The following is a 14,487-nucleotide window of genomic DNA, read 5'->3' on the forward strand; positions in this document are numbered from 1 at the left end:
CCTACTACAAATATCACTAAGACTAGCTAAAAATCCTCATGCAGTCTTTTCCTCTTCGCTTCCTCAAGGATGGCTCTTGATGCACAACCATCTAAAATATTAGATTAGAAACGGCCAGTTGTATTTACCATATGTACCTTGACGTTTCAAGTTGTCTTTGCGTCTAAACAAAACTTAAAGTCGGTGATTTTCCAGAACGCCTAAAATGACACTTTGCTGCCGAATTTTAGTCTTTGATGGATTCGAAATTCGGGAGTCGACGCGAGTCGTCCTTTGGCTCGTTCAGCTCTTCGGATACACGATTTCGTGCAGTAAGACCTACCCTACTCTTTAGATGAAGATAGGCCCGGCGGACAAATCGATGAAAAAATGCCACGCGAACGCGCATAATGAGGCCCCCCAAATCGCGATCGTCTGTTTTCCCTACGGTTTTCCTACCTCTCACAACGTTCCACTCACTCCGAAGCGCTCTTTCGACGCGGAAAACTCGCACCAAGGCGAGGATCGACTGCACAAAGCGAGAAAGTCCTAAAGAGGGCCCTTTAGCTGTCCGTGGTCTACCGTTTCATACTCTTCCACCCCAAAAGGCTGCGTTATCGACTACTGATGCGCTTTGGAGGAAGAAGAAAACGTTTTCTTTCGATAAGACGAACATGTGTGCTGCCGCTGTGACGTGCTCTAACGACTCCAAGCACCCGGACAATGATACTAATTGACAAACTCACAAAACAACAGAAATTTGTTTCAGTACCTCCAAGTTGCTGCTAAGAACACTTGCAGCCAACGACGCGATCGTAGGAAAGCTTTGATTTCACAGGCCTTCCCTCTTCACGGGGACAGACGAAGGTGGCTTGACGTCTCATCTTTTTCGACGGTTTGCACGTTTCCTCGGGCCTTTTGCAACGTCCGCCACATTCTTTTACGACAACTTTGCCTCTGCTTCGGCACCCATTGACGACAATGTATTCCCTTTTGGTTGTCGTTTTGCATTTTCCTGTACAGAAACAACTGAACGCTAAATGCAGAGTCCGCTCTTTCTTTTTACCAATGCATAATTTTTCTGTACAGCTTACAGTGCTGCCAGCACAGGAACTAAAAATATCATTCATTGTCTTGTACCGTTTAGTAAAATAAAATCGCACCATGTATTGCATCCATCGGTAGAGGGAAACGTATCCTCGTTTTCGTAGCGCTTCCCTCCGTACAGACAACCTACACCAACGTGTTGAGCTCAAACAGTTTGCAAACACAGCAACAGAACAAACTTGAAGGCGGCGTTGGAGTTGATGACGGAGTTGACGGAGTCTCTGCAAGTAAAAATTTTAACTGATAGTATAGCGAAAGTCTTATATGTTACTAGGAAGGCAGTATCTTAGCGTACAGCCAACTTTAGCACCAGCACAGAAGCTACATCTTTCATTATTTCATATCGTTTAGTAAAATAAAATCGTACCATCTATTGCATCCATCGGTGGAGGGAAATCTATCCCCTTCTTCATAGCGCTTCCCTCCGTACAGGCAACCTACACCAACGTGTTGAGCTCATTCAGTTGTAAACGCAGAATAAAACAGACCTGGAGGCGGTGACGGTGCTGGACAGCGTTCTTTTCGAACACATTTTCCATTAGCAGTCTCGTACTGGCCACGAGGACAAAAGCATCCTCTAACGCACTGAAGGGTGCAGATAAGAGGCTCGGGTTGTCCGCAACGCAGCGGACATGCCGTTCCGCATTCTTGGAATTTTTTTCCTGCAGGACATAATAATTTCCGAGTGCAAGCGACCGTTCCATTCAAGCAGTAGCTAAATAGATCAAACACAATAAAATTGAAAAACGATGAAAGATCATCGCCTTGCCAGGTATTGACTTTGTCCGTAAATTTATCCCCGTGGTTGTAGTACTTTCCTCCGTACCGACATATTGGACAATTTTCTTTCGAAACGCATTGTCCATCAGCAGTCTCGTACTGGTTACTGGGACAAAAGCATCCTCTAACGCACGGAAAGGTGCAGTTGACATCGCGTAGTCCACAACGCGACGGACACGCAGTTCCGCATTTCTGGAACTCTTTCCCTGCAGGACAATTTGGTGGATCTAATAAGAGATACAGCGACACATTTCCTTCTTAATTAATTAGCACGAAAAAATGATACCGGAAGGACAAAATTTCTGAGTACAAGCGATCATTCCCTTCAAACAGTGGCTAAATAAATATAATCTAAATGAAATTGAAAACTCTTGAAAGATCATCGCCTTGCCAAATATTGCATTTATCTGCGGAGACAAAGTGATCCCCATCTTCGTAACGCTTCCCTCCGTACAGACAACAATCTAACGCCCACGTGTTGAGTTCAATCAGTAGTGAACGCAGAATGGAACAGACCTGGAGGCGGTGACGGTGCTGGACAGCGTTCTTTTGGAACACATTTCCCAAGAGCAGTCTCGTACTGGCCACGAGGACAAAAGCATCCTCTAACGCACTGAAAGGTGCAGAAAAGAGGCTCGGGTTGTCCGCAACGCAGCGGACACGCAGTTCCGCATTCCCGAAACTCTTTTCCAGCAGAACAATTTCGCGGATCTATGAGAACACGGGTTGAGATCAAAACCGAAAACTATGATTCAGTTCTAAACGCACACTGACCTGGAGCAGTGGGAGACGTTGACGGAGTTGGACAGTATATTTCCGTACAGCCCACGCTACCGCCATTACAGGAGCTAGAACTTCCATCTCTTACACTGTTTTAGTAAGCATAAAATTGTACCATGTATTGCATCCATCCCCGAAGGGAAACGAATCACCGTCATCGTAGTACGCTCCTCCGTATTGACAACCACCTATACCCATGTGTTGAGCTCAATCAGTAGTGAACGCAGAATGGAACAGACCTGGAAGCGGTGTCGACGGTGCTGGACAGCGTTCTTTTGAAACACATTTCCCATCAGCAGTCTCATACTGGCCACGAGGACAAAAGCATCCTCTAACGCACTGAAGGGTGCAGATAAGAGGCTCGGGTTGTCCGCAACGTAGCGGACACGCAGTGCCGCATTCCCGGAACTCTTTTCCTGCAGAGCAATTCCGTGGATCTATGAGAACACGGGTTGAGATCAAATAGTAGTGAATGCACAATAGGGCAGACTTCGAGAGACTGGAGCCCTTGGGATTGAAGGTTCTGCAAAAAAAAAGTTATTTACCGAAAACTATGATAAACGTCTCTTGTTACTAGGACGGCAGAATTTTTTCGTACAGCCAACGTTACCACCAGCACAGAAGCTATATATTTCATTATTTATACCGTTTAGTAAAATAATATCGTACCATCTATTGCATCCATCGGTGGAGAGAAATCTATCTCCGTCTTCGTAGCGCTTCCCTCCGTACAGACAACCCTCTAACACCCACGAGTTGAGTTCAATCTGTTCTAAACACACACTGACCTGGAGGAGTGGGAGACGTTGACGGAGTCGGGCAGTATATTTCCGTACAGCCCACGCTACCGTTATTACAGAAGCTAGATATCTTCTATGTATACACTGTTCTAATAAATTATCAATGAAATCGTACCATGTATTGCATCCATCCGCGGAGGGAAATCCATCACCGTCATTGTAGTACGTTCCTTCGTATTGACAACCACCTACACCCACGTGTTGAGCTCGATCAGTAGTGAACGCAGAATGAGACAAACATGGAGGTGACGGTGTGGGGCAACTTTCTTTTGGAACACATTCTCCATCAGCAGTCTCGTACTGGCCACGAGGACAAAAACATCCTCTAACGCAGTGAAGGATGCAGAGGACAGACTCGGGTTGTCCGCAACGCAGCGGACATGACGTTCCGCATTCTTGATACTCTTTTCCAGGAGGGCAAGTCGGTGGATCTAAAAATTGTTAACTGAAATTTTAGCAAAAGTCTTATGTTGTGTTACTAGGCAGGCACTATTTTCCATACAGCTTACTCTACCTGAAGTCGACGGTGTAGGGGACGGTGTAGGGGACGGTGTTGGACAACTTTCTTTTGGAACACATTCTCCAGCGCCAGTCGCGTACAGGCCAGGAGAACAAAAGCATCCTTGAACGCATATAGCCGGGCAGGGTCGAATATCTGGAAGTCCACACGTCGGAGGACAAGCACTTCCACATTCCTTATAGACTTTTCCCACTGGACACTGCGGAGGTTCGGGTGTCGACAGCACGGCGGCTAACTCAACTTGAGAAGCTTCGTAAAGAAATGGCTGTTCCAAGTGGAATAGAAGCGAGTCAGTAAACCTACCAGCGATAGTGAAGAAGATAGCCAGCACGAAAAGCCTTGCAAGAAGATGCATCTTCACCTCCGAGTCAAGCCACAGAAACTGCCGAGAACAAGACGATGTGCGTCAGAGCTCAGCACATCCCCCCTAAACCATTGTTCTTCACGTGAGCGGAAGTTCCCATTTCAAATGTTGATCCAGATCATTTTCCTTTGCTCATGCGACCACTTCCCGCCGTCACTTCCCCCCGTCAGATCTGCAATGTAGAATGGGTAAACGAATCGATCCGCTCGTCCGTAAGCCTATGATGAATTGCTCAGCGAACGCCCATGGCGTCTGCTTTCCTACCTCTCAACGTTCCCTCTGGTACGAAGATATGAATTAATTAAAATTATCTCGTGTTCTAACAGACCAATTTACGTAAACTAAACGCTAAAAGCTAATATATAGATATGATGGTACTTTCTAATAAGGCTTATATACAACAGAATTTAGTCATCGTCATCCACGTCATTTATGAGGTACTCCATACGCGAGTAGCGTTTCCGCCACCTAAATCCACCATACCAGTTTCGCGTCATTAAAGCGAGAGCAGCAACAACAAACAGAATGCCGACGCCGAGAGAAATAACAAAAGCCGCCACCAAACCACTACCTATCCCTTTGCCTTGAAACGTACTCTCAGCCAAGCCACCAAGAGCGCTCTGTGCCCCGTTCTCGGAAACAGTGATAACCACGGATTCTTTAGCTACTAACAAGACAGACCCACAGCATATTCCCACAACATAACTGTTGCAGCCACACCGTTCATTTAGCGTGCTCGCACGTGCAGCTAACAATGCGTTCGTACGAGAGCAATTGTTTCTGCTCGCCAGGACACAGGAACAACGCCTGACGCCTCACCGTTTTTGAGGGCTGACAGGATTCTGAACATCTTTTCAATTTCAGTTTTCTTTCGCTTTTGCAGTCGTTCAAGATAACGTAGTCTTTGCTCAGAGTTGATTTTGTCCGCCGTCTAGTATCTCCGAGTCCTGTTGGCATACGCGTACTTATATCACCGCTGCGGGAATAATGAATGATTCAGAGCGATTTGTACCAACCTGGTTTCGCTCCAAAGCTTGTTCGAGCCTGAGAACAGCTGGAAACACATCTTCCGTCCTCCGTTTCGTACTGGGGAGGAGGGCAAATGCATCCAGCTTCGCATTGCTGCGTGCAGAGCCTATGATCGGGCAATCTACCGCGACATCGCTTGGGGCAATGACCGTTACACGGGTCAAGGATTTTCCCAGGTGGACACGGCAGTAGCGATGGCTCTGTATCAGAAACTTGAGAACTGTTGCAACGCTCTACTACACTACTTACCGATGGCCGGCGGATCATGAGATTCTCCAGCACAACCAGGTTCTATAGTTGTTACAAATTCAGTAAGTCAGATAAAATGAAGGCAGCACACCGACTTTCTGGACAGTCCTTTTTGAAAACGCACGTCCCGCTCTCGGTCAAGTAGAGGAAGCGAGGACAAAAGCATCCCTCGACGCATTGCATTGTGCATATAGGAGGCCTCCTCTGGCCGCATCTCTGTGGACACGCTGAACCGCAGCTCTGCCACACCTTTCCACCAGTGCACAGCCGCGGCACTGAAAAATCTTTTGAAGAAAAAAGAGTTAAAAGATTATTGTAGGCTTGTTTTACAGAAAAGAGAACCTGCACAAGCGAAAACGACGCTTACAACAAAGACCGTGAGTTGAAGCATCTCCAAGAACACTAGGTTGAACCTGTTGAACAGGTTTAGCAAGTTTACATCACCGAACTTCCTGTGCACGTGATATAAATAAACTAAAATTATTTTTTAAACCGAGAGACGATTAGATATTCGTTTTCTGTAGCAAGATAAAATCGACAGAAAGCGATTTTGCGAAACAGGCGATCAGGCGAAACGTACTCACGTTAATTAATCCCTCTGCAAAGATATGAATTAATTAAAATTATCTCGTGTTCTAACACCAATTTACGTAAACTAAAAGCTAACATATAGATATGATGGTACTTTCTAATAAGGCTTATATACAACAGAATTTAGTCATCGTCATCCACATCATTTATGAGGTACTCCATACGCGAGTAGCGTTTCCGCCACCTAAATCCACCATACCAGTTTCGCGTCATTAAAGCGAGAGCAGCAACAACGAACAGAATGCCGACGCCGAGAGAAATAACAAAAGCCGCCACCAAACCACTACCTATCCCTTTGCCTTGAAACGTACTCTCAGCCAAACCACCAAGAGCGCTCTGTGTCCCGTTCTCGGAAACAGTGATAACCACGGCTTCTTTCGCTTGAGTTTCACTAGTGTGAAACGCTGATGTGACAGTGGTGGTGGCAGTGGTGGTGGCAGTGGTGGTGGCAGTGGTGGTGGCAGTGGTGGTGGCAGTGGTGGTGGCGGTCGCGCCAGTGGTGGTAGCGCCAGTGATGGTAGCAGCAGTGGCTACTACATCGCCTTTACTATGACTACTACTACTAATGCTACTGGCAGTTGCTGTCTTATGATCGGTGAAAGGATCTTCTGTTGGCTCGAATATATCCTCGTGAGCTGCTACGTTGTGATTGTCGCTGGGGATGTTCTCGATGTCTTTCATTATCCACTCTATGTCATCAGCGAGAGGAGTAGGAGTTGGACGCTGGTCGGCACCTGGGGAGGTGCTCTTGGCCATGACAATATCTGAAAAGAATTCGTCTTCAACTCCAGCCTTTGAAACTGCACAAAAAGCATTCAAAACGAAACCAGAAGCGAATATTCGCATTACCGGGACAGGAATTGAAAGAGCAGATTTCCACATCACTCAACTTTGGACACGATTTACCATTGAACCTTGCTTCGGTTAAGACAGTTCGATTGCGATGCCACAATCCAATGCCACACGACGCCGAGCAGGGCCCAAAGTTCGTCCACTCAGACACGACGCAATCAACTAAAGAAAGAATAATATAGCAAAGGTAACGCGTCAGTATAAAATAAATAAACAAATAAATAAATAGATAAATGCCAGACCGGGGCACGGCGATCGATGGCAGATCTCCGTCTTCGTCATAGCGATAGCCGAACAGCCTCCTCTGTCGATTTCGCGACGAATAGGTTGACGACGATAAGAAATCGTACCGTTGCCACACGACACGCTGCACAGCGAATCGACGATCCAATCAGAAACGGAGCAGTCTGGCGAGAAGAAAGTCCAAGTTCGAATTTTTTTCCGTTAGGACACCTGAGGGGTACACGTGCGGGCCCCAAACTGACCTGTTGACGTCGGTTCGATGACGGTGTAGGCGGGGTGGGCGGTGAAGACGCATTGGCTCGGACTGCCGCACTTTAGGAGATAGCAGTTGCTCTTTTCGGAAAAGACGGCGTCCTTGTGGAAGATTGCCGTGTCGCACGGGGGCGATGTCGCGCAATTTGTCGCGCACTCGTCTGTCGACAGGACGCGGAGGCGGCGTAGAAAGACGGCGCCGCGATTCTGGCTTTCGTGAAGCTTGATGATCTTGTTCTCGATTTCTCTGTACGAAGCGCATAGCTGGGAGAACAGCAGGAAGAGGAAAGATGCCGAGAGAACGACGAGCGTCGTCATTTCTATCCGGGAGTGCGCATTGTTTGCGTTGTCCTCGCGCACGGCGGCACGACACGTGATGTCAGGAGATGTCAGGGGGTTTCTAAAGCGCAGTGTCTGCCAGCTGGCTGTGCCTCTAAAAAGCGCTGACGCATTTCACTTGACAGAGAAATCTTCTTCTCTGAAATTTCTTAGGACAGATAATCCGGGCACTTTTCAACGTCATCAAAAAGTTGAGTCCAGCGAGAAAGGTGCAGGCGAAGTGCCACTTGGTGCCACTGACGTTGACATATATATACACAGTTGGAGAGCGATCGTTTTGGTAGAAGGCGCGCGACACGTCATGGAGGACGATCTTGGGGTCCACGATCTTCAGCAACAAATCGCCGCGGAGAACCTCTTTCGCGCCTTCGTCAAGGCGCGCCAGCCGCAGGAAACCGAGGAAGATATCCAACGCGCACTCGAAGAGGCCGAAAAGATCCAACAGGAGACGTCGTCGTCGTCGGCGGCGACGTCACCGATCGTCGAATCGCGCGTCGAAATCGCCGATCGTCTCGTCAATATTGCCGACGAAATCGACTCTCGCTATCACGACGAATTCGAAGAGATGGTCGAACGCCTGCGTTTGACGCCCGAAAACGCGTACGGAAGCTTTTCCGAATTGGCGATGCGACTCCTGCGACGAGGTGAGCTCGTAACGCGGTGCTGGTTTCGACTGGGTTTTTCTTTCCTTTTCTTTGCATTTTAGGCGTCAACTGGGGCAACATCATCGCGCTCTTCGTCCTCGGCTATCGAATCGTCAAGAAATTCGCCGCGAGCGTGACGAAAATCGTCGGCTGGGTCGCCGGCATTATCGGTCGATTTGTCGTGCGCGAGAAAATCGCTCAGTGGGTCCAGGAGCACGGCGGTTGGGTGAGTCGCGATAGTATGATGACAGGCGGGGGGTGGAGCTCACTGACTTTCAGGGCTCCGTTTTGTCTCTGGGCGCCGCTGATTTGTTTCCTGGCAGTCGAAGAACGGTCTTCTATCTTTTCGGCGCTGCTGTCGTCGCCGCCGGCCTTCTGTATTTGTCTCGTAAGTAGTCGTCGTGTCTCCTTTGTCATTTGAATTTGAGTGAGAGTTTTCGTTCTTTCTGTGTTTCTTCTCTCTTGTACAAAAAACTTCCTCGCGTGATGAATTCGTTTAGCTGTTGAACGATTTTTAATAATAGAAATTAGCAGTGAGATTTAAAATTGAGGCGTTGAAAATAGTTCATATTTTGTCTGACCGTTTCGTTTTCTGCTACGCAAAGACGACGAGATAGACGAGGAGAACATGTATTGTTATGGCGTAGATAGCGGCGGCCTTTAGTCGCGTAGAGGAGCGAGATAAGCCTCCAGCCGCTAAAAACCTGACAAGCCACAGACAGCTGTAAAACAGGGAAGCAACAGGTAACGGGGGGCGGGGGACCCACCTGGCAGCATGTCGCTTCACGTTGCCAAGCCAAGGAACTAAGTCATAAACGTTTTTTGAGCTCCACGTCGTTCTGCTTCTATTTGCCTACCTGCATCGGAGATTTCGTCTCCGCCACTGGTGTCCAAATCGACGAGAACCTAAATAGAGAAATCATTGTCAAATTATTGCAAGATGTCACTGCTTACGTCAGTTGATTGGGTGCTAGCCAATAACGGCTTCCCCGCTCTTTGCAGCTGTTGGATTGCGTCTTGCGCCTCAAGCAATTTCGCCCGTTCCACGTGCAGAGATTCCTAGAGGTAACAGGTAACGGACACACGCATAATGCCCCCATTATTCTTCCTACCTCGAGCTCCCCTTTCAATTGCTGCAAGCTCGAGCTCTCCTTCTCCAACATCTCCATCTTCTGAAGCAGTTCGCCTTTCTCGGTCGACGCTTCTTCGACCGACTTTCCCGCGTCTCTGAGCTGTCCTCTCAATTTCTCCAGTTCTCGAGCCGACTCCTCCTGACTCGTCAACGTCTCGCGAACGTGGGCGACCGCTTCGACCTTCTCCGACTCGGCCCGACTCAAACGCGTTCGCAATTCGTCGACTTCGCTCTCGAGAAAATTCGCCTTCGCTTGCACGTCTTTTGTCTTGACGTCGTCGTCTTCGACGAGACTCGCGTAGGAGCGTCGAACGTTCGCCAATTCTCTCTCCAACTCCTCTTTGGCGTGAAGCTGAACGAGCGCGTTTCGTTCCGCTTCCTCCGTCGCCTGACGTTCGTCGACGATCTCGCTCTGCGCCTCGCGCAATCGACCGGACAACTCAGCCAATTGATCCTGAAGCGTATTAATAGAAGCGTTGAGCTGCTGCTCGACCTGTTGACGTTGATTCGCCGCCGCGTGAAGAGCCGCGGACGACTGCGCCTCTCGCTCGCGACTCTGACCCAGTTGACTCGTCAGCAAAGCGATTTTCTCGCTAGCCTTCGTCATCTGTTCGTTGAGAGTAACAGACGACCGTTCAATGTCAATCAGCTTCTGTCGAAGAGCACCGACTTCTCTTTGAGCGGCATCGCTCTGCTTTTGCTGGTCTCGAAGCGTTTCACTAAGCCCTCGATTTTTCTCTTCGACGGCGTCTACCGTGACCTGCAATGAATGCCGTTCCTCTTCAGACTCGGTCAATTTTCGTCGATATTTGTCTAATTCTTCTGCTTGAGACGCTCGTAATCGCGCGGCCTCCGCCAATTCGGACTTTGATTCGTCGAGTTTCTTCCGAGCGTCTTCTTTCCATCGTAGCAATTCTCGTTCGAGTTCGGCGACGCGCAGTTCGCTCGAGTCAAGGTCCTTTTTCAAGGCACTGCTCTCCTCACGAAAACTCGTATTCAAATCCTTGATTTTGATCGTTTCGTCTTCGACCGAATTCTTCTGCACTTCCAACTGCTCGATTTCGGATTTCAATTCCGTCACGACGTTAGATATTTTAACGCTCTCTTCCCTTACGCACTGGACGTCGTTCTCTTTCGCCAGCAACTCGTCGCCGAGTCGTCGCCTCTCGCTTTCCCATTCGTCCAGCCGCTCGGCCATCAACTTTTCAAAGTCGCCAAGCCGTCGTTCTGCCTGTGAAGCGCGTTCCTCAGCCAGCTCAGCATTTGCACGCAGCTCATCTCTTTCTAGGCGAACGCATTCATTCTGCTTGTGCTCGTTTTCGAGTTGAGCCGTCAGGGAAGTTACTTGTCCAGCCAATTCACTCCTATCCCTTTCCGCTGTCTCCGCTATTTCACGATTCTTTTCGTCTAAATCCGCTTGCAATCTTTCGCACGCGACTTCTTTCTCTTCCACTGTTTTGGTCAGGATCTGTTCCGTCTTTTTTAGCTCTTCGATCGTCGCCTGCGAGTTCTGAATCTCCGCCGTCATTTCTCTCACGTCACTCTTGTATCGATCGATCACCGCTTCCAGCTCCTTCTTTTCACCGCAAGCCAACTCGATCTCGTCTCTACAACGATCACATTCATCGCTTTTGGCATCCAAACTCTTTCTATATTCATCCAATTCAGCCTGTATTTGAAGAATTTGGCTTTCAGCTTCGGTGGCTCTCTGTTCTACTGTCGGTAAGGCGGCCAGTCGTTTTCTCATCTCGTCCAGTTCCTCTTCCATCTCCTTATTCTGCGCCAATAGTTGCGTGTGCTGCTTCGTCATTTTTCCGTGCAACTCCATCAACTCGGAATTCTCGACGTCTAATTTTTCACACTTCTCCTTGTACTCGTCCTTATCCAAGTTCGAAGATGTTTCTTGCTGCTGTTGCTGCATCTCTTGCTTCTCCTTGACAATACGACTCTCCATGTCATTCAAATGCTCAATACGAGCCTGCAGTTGACTCTGCCACGCAGTAGAAACTTGCTCGTTCTTCTCGGCAGTATCGCCTTCTGCCGGAATTTCGTCGCCGCTGCCCTGTCTCTGCGTCCCAGGACTACCGCCGCTCTGTTCCCGATGTTTTTTCTGCAGAGATGCTATACGTGCCTTCGCCTGAAGTTTCACTTTATTGATCTTTCCTTCGTACTTCTCCGCCTGTTCTTCGAGAAGCCGCTTTGTCTCGTTCTCCTGCTTTTCCATCGTCCGAGCTACTTCCGCTTGCATTTCTGAATTCCACTCCTTTCTTGCTTCCTCCAATTTGCTAGCCAATGCCTTGCTCAGTTCTTCAACTTCCTCTTGCTTCCGTTCGACTTCCTCTTTCAAAGACAATGCATTGATTTTCATCTCATTTTTTAGCTTCTCGTTCTCCAGCAACGCTGACTGCCTCTCTTCAGCCGTCGAGGCCATTGCACGTCTCAAATCCTCTATTTCGCTCTCGAATTTAGCTTTGACTTCCACTTCTGCTGCTCGTCTTTCTTCTTCGCTCGACTGATACGCTTTAGATTGGTCTTTCAACTGATCAACCTCGGTCGAAAGACGGCTTATTTCTTCGTCGCACTGTTCCTCTCTTTTCCGACGTTGCTCCAGTTCGTCGACAGCAGCGGAATATCGTTTCTCCGCATCTTCAATCAATACGGACTTCTCTCTGAGCGATTCCGCCGCTTCGACTTTAGCTTTATTCAATTCCTCCAACCGATCCCTCAGCTCGCGATTCACTTTCTCTACATTCAAATTTCCTTCCTCCGTCAAACGACGTCTCTCCTCGGCCGCCGTCTCCTCGAGCGAACGCACCTCGCCTTTCAAATTATCCACGAGTTCGTTTAAACGTTCCTGCTCCGACATCATTCGTTCTAATTCGTTTTCCTTATCGACCATAGTCGCTCTCAGGGCATCGACATCCGGTTGAGAAATGTCCCCTTCGTTTTTCTTCGATCGCAGCTGTTCAATTTCGTCCTGTAGACGATTGACCAGTGCCGCCTGTTCTTGAGCCAATTCGAGTTCCGCTTTCATCTCGTCGATCGTCTTGTCTCGCGTCGATAATTCGTCGCGAAATGATGCGACTTTTCTCGTGAATTGCTGCTTGAGATTTTTCACCTGTTGGTCCGATTTCGACTTCAAGTTCTCCATCTCCGTCTAAATTTCGACCCCTTTTGAATACGCGCGACCATGAATGATACTTCGTACCTCCTTTTCGCGAAGAATCTGCTGGAATTCTTGGTTTATTCGCCGATTTTGTTCGTCCGCGTCGTCGAGAGACTTCTTGAGTCGTTCCATCTCGTCCTCCTTGGACTAATTGTCAAGTACGATCGCGGTGAATGCTTCGCGTGTACCTGGTTCGGTTGCAGTGCTGACGCTTCACTGTCCATATTTGTGTCCGGCTCGTCGTCGCCATCTTGAGGGACCCCATCCTCCGATTTTGCTAACGTTTGATCGATTACCGCGTCCAGTTTGTCCTGGAAGCGTTGGAGGCCGTCGGAAAAGCGTCCCCACATCGCGAAATGGTGATCTAGAGTGTCCGGGATAGTCACTTCGCGTAATCCGCTATTTCGAACTGCCGCGCAGCCGGGTCCATTGCGAAGAGGGAGAAATGCGCCGAAATCCTAATGGAAAGGGAAAAGACAAAACACGCGGTCGGCGAAATCGCTCGAGACCGCCATGTTTCTAGCGCCAAGTCGAAGGAATTAGCTGACGTAAAGAGCACGTGCAACGTTGGCGCGAATTTCAGCAGCAAATCAGCCTATCGTTGCCCTGGTGAATTGATCCACAGTGACCTCACCAGCGGATATTGCACCCTGCTCGGTATATAAGCGTCTGGGCCAACGCCCATCTTCAGTCTTGCTAAAGGGTGGGGGATGTCACCGGACTGAACCCTAGAGGTTTGATCGTGCGCTGGGGAAGCTGATGGTTGGTCTCAAGAAAGCGTGTCGTCATGCCGTTCCTCACTGAAACTGTAAGGCGCAGTGGAAGGGCGTCGCGCGAGTTCTTCTCGCGGCGCTAGTTCGGCACTGGGAGGTCATTGGGTCGTGGAAGGCTTCGGTTGCGAAGTCAGGCGTTCCGCGCTAAAGCCGAGCGGGCGTCTGACTAAGGTTTGCCACTTACTGCCAAAGAAACGTGTGGGGGCCCAGTGTCTCGTGGTATTTCCTCACTCGGATTAGTAACCTATACCCTGAAGATGGCCCGACCTCCCAGGACATCAAACACGCTGACCCTCCATCGGTGGACTTGGCAATCGTTCGAAAATCCTCTCCCATCACGGTAGCCTCGGTTCTTTGTGCAAAAATTCTATCTTTCCATCCCGAAAGGCTACGGCCTCTCTGAGGCCCCGGTACGACGCGGTCGGGGGGACGGTGGGGGAGAGCCGTTCTCGATCCAGGCCGTACCGGTCGTGTTTGGGCTGTTGAAGCAAGGTCTCGCTTCCAAACATTTTTGGGCCACTAACTGCGTTCGAACCTCCACGTGGTGTGGCCTGGGTAATGCCAATGCGAACGCATTGGAAAAAGGTACGTACATAGACACATTGAACAGATTTTATCTTTTCTTTTTTTAGGTGCTTTCTAGGAAAAAAGATCGACTCAAAACGCCGCTCAAGAGACAGAAGTTATTGCTATATGTAGTAATTAATTAATTAATTGTCTGTGTATGCACGCATGTGGACTAGCATTTCATGGGGATTTTTTGAACAATTGTGTCGAGTCGCGTCCGGTCTACCTACAGTAAATGGAGCTGGTCCAATCATGCTGTAAGTGGACCATTTACAGCAGCAGTCGATGGAGCGGGTTATAAAATATTTTGTGAGACGGAT

General features: G+C 48.8%; 3 protein-coding genes and 1 long non-coding RNA gene across 6 annotated transcripts; 2 read left to right on the top strand and 2 right to left on the bottom strand.

Moving 5' to 3' along the window:
• Nucleotides 1–688: 688 nt before the first annotated feature.
• On the bottom strand, nt 689–4,417 carry LOC136193396 (kielin/chordin-like protein). Its single transcript, XM_065982290.1, has 22 exons — nt 4,270–4,417; nt 3,961–4,215; nt 3,686–3,877; nt 3,562–3,634; nt 3,435–3,508; nt 3,316–3,388; nt 3,221–3,270; nt 3,137–3,169; nt 2,886–3,083; nt 2,762–2,834; nt 2,641–2,714; nt 2,383–2,577; nt 2,258–2,330; nt 2,153–2,202; nt 1,856–2,093; nt 1,575–1,801; nt 1,454–1,523; nt 1,358–1,407; nt 1,266–1,307; nt 1,143–1,212; nt 1,046–1,092; nt 689–994 (listed from the first exon to the last, which is right to left on the bottom strand). The coding sequence occupies exons 1-22, from the start codon at nt 4,319–4,321 to the stop codon at nt 765–767; spliced, it is 2,439 nt and encodes an 812-aa protein (XP_065838362.1). The 5' UTR covers nt 4,322–4,417; the 3' UTR covers nt 689–764.
• Nucleotides 4,418–6,173: 1,756 nt separating this feature from the next.
• LOC136193389 (putative uncharacterized protein MYH16) lies at nt 6,174–13,383 on the bottom strand. The gene is made up of 10 exons (XM_065982282.1): nt 13,016–13,383; nt 12,870–12,968; nt 9,642–12,818; nt 9,484–9,588; nt 9,387–9,435; nt 9,297–9,333; nt 7,537–9,233; nt 7,294–7,458; nt 7,049–7,213; nt 6,174–6,999 (listed from the first exon to the last, which is right to left on the bottom strand). The coding sequence occupies exons 1-7, from the start codon at nt 13,175–13,177 to the stop codon at nt 9,125–9,127; spliced, it is 3,738 nt and encodes a 1,245-aa protein (XP_065838354.1). The 5' UTR covers nt 13,178–13,383; the 3' UTR covers nt 6,174–6,999; nt 7,049–7,213; nt 7,294–7,458; nt 7,537–9,124.
• Nucleotides 7,908–9,097, top strand: LOC136193410 (bcl-2 homologous antagonist/killer-like). Of its 3 annotated transcripts, none has more exons than XM_065982306.1 (4): nt 7,908–8,094; nt 8,170–8,529; nt 8,592–8,755; nt 8,809–9,097. In XM_065982306.1, exons 1-4 carry the CDS (start codon nt 7,923–7,925, stop codon nt 8,923–8,925), a joined length of 813 nt encoding a protein of 270 aa, XP_065838378.1. In that variant the 5' UTR covers nt 7,908–7,922; the 3' UTR covers nt 8,926–9,097. The 3 variants fall into 3 exon arrangements, with proteins under 3 accessions (XP_065838378.1, XP_065838377.1, XP_065838379.1); XM_065982305.1 differs by having other exon boundaries at nt 7,932–8,115; XM_065982307.1 differs by having other exon boundaries at nt 7,933–8,094; nt 8,147–8,529.
• LOC136193421 (uncharacterized) lies at nt 13,263–14,368 on the top strand. The gene is made up of 2 exons (XR_010671329.1): nt 13,263–14,185; nt 14,233–14,368. It is a non-coding gene; the product is annotated as an uncharacterized lncRNA (long non-coding RNA).
• Nucleotides 14,369–14,487: the final 119 nt, after the last annotated feature.

This window comes from Oscarella lobularis, chromosome 11 (assembly GCF_947507565.1).
Source record: "Oscarella lobularis chromosome 11, ooOscLobu1.1, whole genome shotgun sequence".
Taxonomy (NCBI): domain Eukaryota; kingdom Metazoa; phylum Porifera; class Homoscleromorpha; order Homosclerophorida; family Oscarellidae; genus Oscarella; species Oscarella lobularis.

Bases quoted from the DNA above. Each gene is read 5' to 3' on its own strand.
- LOC136193396 (XM_065982290.1), bottom strand. From the start codon at position 4,321: ATGCATCTTCTTGCAAGGCTTTTCGTGCTGGCTATCTTCTTCACTATC. The intron at 3,389-3,434 runs GTCAGTGTGTGT...CGTGGGTGTTAG, and splicing joins AACGTCTCCCACTCCTCCAG to AGGGTTGTCTGTACGGAGGG. The intron at 1,802-1,855 runs GCAAGGCGATGA...TGATCTATTTAG, and splicing joins ACGGACAAAGTCAATACCTG to CTACTGCTTGAATGGAACGG.
- LOC136193389 (XM_065982282.1), bottom strand. From the start codon at position 13,177: ATGTGGGGACGCTTTTCCGACGGCCTCCAACGCTTCCAGGACAAACTG. The intron at 9,334-9,386 runs GTAGGCAAATAG...TTTATGACTTAG, and splicing joins AGACGAAATCTCCGATGCAG to TTCCTTGGCTTGGCAACGTG. The intron at 9,234-9,296 runs GTGGGTCCCCCG...GTGGCTTGTCAG, and splicing joins GTGAAGCGACATGCTGCCAG to GTTTTTAGCGGCTGGAGGCT.
- LOC136193410 (XM_065982306.1), top strand. From the start codon at position 7,923: ATGTCAGGAGATGTCAGGGGGTTTCTAAAGCGCAGTGTCTGCCAGCTG. The intron at 8,095-8,169 runs GTGCAGGCGAAG...TCGTTTTGGTAG, and splicing joins AGTTGAGTCCAGCGAGAAAG to AAGGCGCGCGACACGTCATG. The intron at 8,530-8,591 runs GTGAGCTCGTAA...TTTGCATTTTAG, and splicing joins GATGCGACTCCTGCGACGAG to GCGTCAACTGGGGCAACATC.